The sequence below is a fragment of the Dipodomys ordii genome, unplaced genomic scaffold (genome assembly GCF_000151885.1).
Source record: "Dipodomys ordii isolate 6190 unplaced genomic scaffold, Dord_2.0 Scaffold18, whole genome shotgun sequence".
Lineage (NCBI taxonomy): Eukaryota > Metazoa > Chordata > Mammalia > Rodentia > Heteromyidae > Dipodomys > Dipodomys ordii.
Genome location: NW_012267234.1, coordinates 16,987,442 through 16,993,329, shown reverse-complemented (window position 1 = coordinate 16,993,329; position 5,888 = coordinate 16,987,442). Strand labels below are relative to the sequence as shown.

The 5,888-nt window shown below is 39.3% G+C and overlaps 1 protein-coding gene across 1 annotated transcript; it reads left to right on the top strand.

Moving 5' to 3' along the window:
- The first annotated feature begins 837 nt into the window (after nt 1-837).
- Nucleotides 838-5,367, top strand: Mphosph6 (M-phase phosphoprotein 6). Its single transcript, XM_013012627.1, has 4 exons — nt 838-976; nt 2,924-3,014; nt 4,077-4,174; nt 4,790-5,367. Exons 1-4 carry the CDS (start codon nt 867-869, stop codon nt 4,920-4,922), a joined length of 432 nt encoding a protein of 143 aa, XP_012868081.1. The 5' UTR covers nt 838-866; the 3' UTR covers nt 4,923-5,367.
- Nucleotides 5,368-5,888: the final 521 nt, after the last annotated feature.

Genomic DNA, 5,888 nt, shown 5'->3' with positions numbered 1-5,888 from the left:
CTCAAGTGGTAGAGCACTAGCCTTGAGCTGAGGAGCTGAGGGACAGTGCCCAGGCCCAGAGTTCAGGCCCCACAACCGGACCCAAAAAAAAGAATCAAATGGAGTTGAGCTATGATGTAACTAGGGATGAAGAGGATAATTCGTATGCAGTTGGTTTTCTATCCTTACCATAAGTATTACATAGATCTATACAGGTATTTATATGCCATTTAAAAAAAAATAGGGGGAGGCTGGGAAGGTGGCGCAGTGGTAGAGCACTTGCCTTGCATACATGAGGCCCTGGGTCCGATTCCTTAGTACCACATAAGCAGAAAAAAAAGGACGTGGCACTGTGGCTCAAGTGGTAGAGCACTCGCCTTGAGCTGAAGAGCTGAGGGACAGCGCCCAAGCCCAGAGTTCAGGCCCCACAACCAGACCCAAAAAAAAAAAAATGGGGGAGAGGGAGGAGTTAGGAAGGTGGGGAGAGAAGGGATGATAGGGGAAAAACAAAAGAGGAGGTAACAATGCTCAATAGGAAATGTACTCATTACCTCACTTATGTAACTAACCCTCTGTATAGTAATTTTACAATAAAATATATTTTTAAAAAAGTGACACACCTATAATGCCAGCTACTCAGAAAACTGAAATGTAAGGATTGCAATTCCTGAAGCTAGCCCAAGCTAACAAATCCCACAAGAATATGAATGATAGATGAAGCCTTTGCCTTTAGAACCATCCAAAAAAGAGTAAAGAAAGAGGAAACAAGCCTAGATTTGTTTACAGTCAGAAGAGCATTCTTTTTGAAACTCTGAACCGGGTGCAGTCTAGGTACCAATACTGCAGGATGATCAAGAGTGCTGACACTGATTTTGTTTTGACAGTTCATGCAAAGGGGACTGGACTCAGAAACAAAGAAACAACTAGAAGAGGAAGAAAAGAAGATCATTAGTGAAGAACACTGGTATTTGGATTTGCCAGAGCTTAAAGAGAAAGAGTAGGTTTATTAGAATTAATATTGATAGTGATAAGGCAATCAGAAATCATTAGACCCACCACTCTAGTGGCATAAAAAAGCCTGATTAGTTTCTTGCTTTAGGCTTGCAAATAGTTTTCTAAGAACTGTTAAACCAGTAAACTTTCTACGTGGACTTATAGTAAGAAGATCAGGCCGGGTGCTGGTGGCTCACGCCTGTAATCCTAGCTACTCAGGAGGCTGAGGCAGTTCAAAGCCAGCCCAGGCAGGAAAGTCCATGAGACGCTTATCTCCAATAAACCACCAGAAAACCGGAAGTGGCACTGTAGCTCAAGTGGTAGTGTGCTAGCTTTGAGCTGAAGAGCTGAGGGACAGCACTCAGGCCCAGAGTTCAAGCCCCATAATGGACAAAAAAAAGATCAGTGTGTACATTAGGCCTCACTGTTTCAGCATACTTGGCAGTTCTGCCAACCATGATGGTGCACAACCTATACGATCCTGTCACTCAGGAGGCTGAGGCCAGAAGATCACAAGTTTGAGGCCAAGCCTGGACTACATAGTAGGTTCTAAGTTAACCTCCAATCTATGGCAAGACCTTGTCTACAAAGAAAAAAACAAGCATGTGACAAGAATTTAAGTCAAATTATGTATCATAGAGCTCACTAAGGTAAGAAACCATCAGGAAAAACAGACAAATAGCTTCCCAAAGGACTTAGATAAATGGATGAGATGAATTCATCACTATTCAGAACCATTTCTCAAGTACCAGCTGAGCTGGGAGGTGTACGGGAAACTGTTTTATCTTGACTTCAGCATTGATTAGCTGGGTAGCTCTTGGACACACTACTTTCTCTTAAGATTCAGTTCCTCAAGTGCAAAAATGGACAGCATGATTGTGAGCAGCTCTTGGGATTCGTTAAGGGATGTTAAGTGCTTAGCCAGGAACACACTAGAGATTCAATAAATGCTTGCTGGATAAATTGTATTAAAAGTAATAGCAGTTTAAGAACCAAAAGAGCTCAGTCACAGCCTTTTTCTCTACTCCGTTTTTTGTTGTTGTTTTTCAAAAACTTCTAATTAACATATATTGTGTACAGTAAAGCATGAACTTCCTATTTTATTTTCATCGTGAATTTTTGGGTTTTCTCAAAGGCTTTTTTCTGTATCTCTTGAGATATGACTTAACCTTGGTTTTGTTTACATTAGGTTTAGCAGTTTTCATCTGTTGAACCATGTTTATATAGAGACAGATAGATACAGTTATTTCACTTAATATAGTTTTTTCCAGATGTATCCATTTTGTTGCGGATGATGTAATAACTGTTCTTCCTAATGGATAAATAAATTTCCATTGTGTATATTTACCACATTTTCTGGATCCATTGTTTCATTGAGGGGCCTGTGAGCTGTCAGCAGCAGTATTTTACAGGAGTAATTCTGGAGAATGATTTGGGTTTGGGTCTTGGGTCTGGCTATCTCTCCACCCAACTTTTGCCCATATTCCAGTTCTGTTCACCCAGCTTTCCCAGCATTCTCATGGCAGACTCCTCCTCTGCCTAAGTTATTGGTGTTTAGAGCTAAGAGTTCTGACAGTACATGTGAAAGTTGCCCAGACCTCTGGCATATTCCCCTGCTACCTAGAAACCTAGAATCCCACCCCAGCTTTTGGGATATTTAATAAAAAAAAAAACTCCATGGTGAGTAAAAGACAAATTGCTTCAAGGGAACCTTTTAGGGTCTAAATTCATATAATCATACCCAGGAGAGGCAGCCCCTGTGGCTGAGCTCTCATCTTCTGATGCCTTTGCTTGCCAAATTAATCATATTGTATTTCTAACTCTGAATTAGAAACCCTGTATTTTTACTAGAGTCTGCTGACAGTCATCTGATTGGTTTTTCCATTCAGAGTCTTGACTTACTCAGCCATAAGTAGACACACTGTTAACACAGGTTTATTATCCTGTTTAGGAGTTTCATAATAGAAGAGCAGAGTTTCTTGTCATGTGAAGATCTTCTCTATGGAAGAATGTCATTCAGAGGATTCAATCCTGAAGTTGAGGTATTAAATATAAATGTTTCAAATGTAAAAATTTTCCACTTAAATTTTTTTCAGCCAGTAATTGAGCTTAAATTTCTCCCTCCCAGGTATCATTGCTCCTCATTATATAGAAAATAACAAGTCTTGAAATATTGCCATAGCTATTTAAAGAAATTGCAGGCATTGCAGTCTAGTTTTACAGAAGAATTGAGCAGGTAATTTAATATAGCAGTATACAATCCCTGATAGTGCCACTGAGTTAGAATTGCAACCTGTGCCTTTTATAGGAATGTCAAGATTTTATTCATATGATGCTGTTATGAAAAGTTCTTTTCTGGAATTTATAAATGTATCTTTTCTAATAGAAAAACGTTACTTAAAAATTGTATAATTTGACTTGTAAATGAACAGGCTTTTATCCAAGGTTGTAAATAGAATTTTAAGTGAGTCCTTTTTGAAAATCTATTTGAAAAATGAATATTCACCTTGTAACTGAACTGTTTGAATTTCCTGCCTTGGGTTTATAGAAAAGCAGTTCTTTGTTTATCACCTGTTACATATGTCTCAGATTGATTGGCATTTTAGATAGACATATTTAATTAAAGTCTTTCGTTTTGTGGCTATCACTTGAGCTAGGGTTTATCACCCTTGGTAGTACAGCCTTTGGGTCTAGCTCATTCTTTGAGACTGGTTGTCCTAAGCAGATAAATGCTTAGGCTGGTCAGCAGCATCCCTGGTCTCCGCCTTTGCCCACTAAAAGCCAATAGTGCACACACAGTCCTTTCATGGCTGTAACAACCAAAATGGTCTCTCGGCATTGCTAACTATCCCCTGGAGGGCACAGCCATCCCTAGCTGGGAACCATTTCTCCAGGAAGACTCCAGAGAACTGTAGCTAACTAGGTCTGTCGGGGCATTGTCCTATTCTGATTTGGAGCTGCACTCTGTTAGCACTGTGGTATAAAATATTACAGGGAATACCTTAGACATTTTGACAAACGTTTTCCCTTTAAATAAGTTTGACAGCAGCTTTTTTCAGGAAGCCTTCTCTAACACTCATGGCTGGCACTGGTGTGTTTTTCAGAAATTAATGCTTCAGATGAATGCAAAGAACAAAGCAGATGAGGAAGAGGAAGAGGAAACAGTCGAGCTTGATGTGTCGGATGAAGAAATGGCCAGAAGGTAAGTGTTGCTTTGGTTCTGCTTTATAACGTGGTATGGCTGCCATTGGCTCTCCTCTCTTCTTCCCTGACCCACTGTTTACTAAAGCATTAAAACCAGTGCCCAGCGGGAATGAAACTAAGGTCTGCTTTCAATGGTCTCAGCTGCCAGCCTGCCTAGGCATGCAAGCAGACCTTAAGGTCTGACGGCTCTTTTTTTGGCCAGTCCTGGAGCTTGAACTCTGGGCCTGGGCACTATCCCTCAGCTCTTCACCCCAAGGTGAGTGCTCTACCACAGCTCCATTTCCAGTTTTTTTGGTGGTTAGTTGGAGATAAGAGTTTCACAGACTTTACTGCCCAGGCTGGCTTTGAACCACGATCTGAGGGCTCTTGTTTAGAGCTTCATCCACATGCTCCAAAAGGAACTTGTCAGTTTAAGCAAGAAAAGGCAAAAACAAAACCAGCAAAAAAAAATTTAATCATCCTAGCAAATTTCATAAATGTTTAGATCAAATGGTTTCTTTCAAACTAATTTTATATTTCTTATTTTTGTTGCATTTGGTTTGATATTCCCTACAATACCTGATTCCTACTTTTTGGGTTGAAATTAAACTTGGGCTGTTTCTCATCTTTACAGATATGAAACTTTGGTGGGGACAATTGGAAAAAAATTTGCTAAGAAGCGGGATCGTGCCAATTTTGAAGAAGATGAAAATGGAAACATAAAACCAAGAAAAGCAAAGAAGATGTTCTTAAAGCCCCAAGACTAAACTAAATGCTTTAAAGTAGGGTCCCGGGATGCTGTAGAAGCAGCATATTTTGGACCTCAACCAGTATTCTGTAGTTCATATTGTAATGTGTTTATTTGTAAAGAAATGTATACTTTCTGAGACATGCTGTTTTTGAAACAGATGTGTGATGGGTGTTATACATCCTTTCCTAGTGGTTTTCATCAGTAGTGAAATTTCAGCCCTTGATCTTTAAGTGTACATACATACAAAACGTTGCTTTCCTAAAGATTTTTTACCTTTTTATATATATGTACAGTTCTTTCACTATCTCAGATTGACTCATATAATTGAAAGTAAAGTTTACATTTTACTCTTAAATTAATAATCATGTCAAGCCAGTTCATATATCCATTTGGGAACCAGATGTCATGAGAATTTGTTATATGTAAATTTATATAATAAACATGCCTCCTCTCCAGTTTGACGTATGTGCATGGTGTCAGGTTATTGTGCAGTCACAGCAGTATTTTTTTGTTCCTGTGAAGCATTTAATATCTTTAAATATTCTGGGCTTGGAAGTTTGCTCAGTGGTAGAGCGCTTGCCTTGCTTGCATGCATGAGGCCCTGGCTTCGATTCCTCCGCACCGCATAAGCAGAAAAAAAAAAAGCTGGAAGTGACATTGTGGCTCAAGTGGTAGAGTGCTAGCCTTGAGCTGAAGAACTGAGGGACAGCGCCCAGGCCCAGAGTTCAGGCCCCACACCGAACCAAACAAAAAATAAATAAATAAATATTCTGTAATAACCATCTTTTTTCAGGTACTTTTTCATTTTTCTCATACTTGCAAATAATAATTTTAGTCGAATTCGGTAACGTAACTTTTATGCAAATAGTAACTTGTAAAAACCAGCCATCAATTTGGAATATGTATCTAGAATTATGTATTAGGTTGAGCCATAAAATATTTCCCTTTTTGGGTCAAAAGCAGTGGTCACTTTCTTGTGGTA

Excerpts from the sequence above, each read along its gene's own strand:
- Mphosph6 (XM_013012627.1), top strand. The coding sequence starts at position 867 with ATGCAAAGGGGACTGGACTCAGAAACAAAGAAACAACTAGAAGAGGAA. Across the intron at positions 977-2,923 it reads CCAGAGCTTAAAGAGAAAGA|GAGTTTCATAATAGAAGAGC; the intron begins GTAGGTTTATTA and ends TATCCTGTTTAG. Across the intron at positions 3,015-4,076 it reads GATTCAATCCTGAAGTTGAG|AAATTAATGCTTCAGATGAA; the intron begins GTATTAAATATA and ends TGTGTTTTTCAG.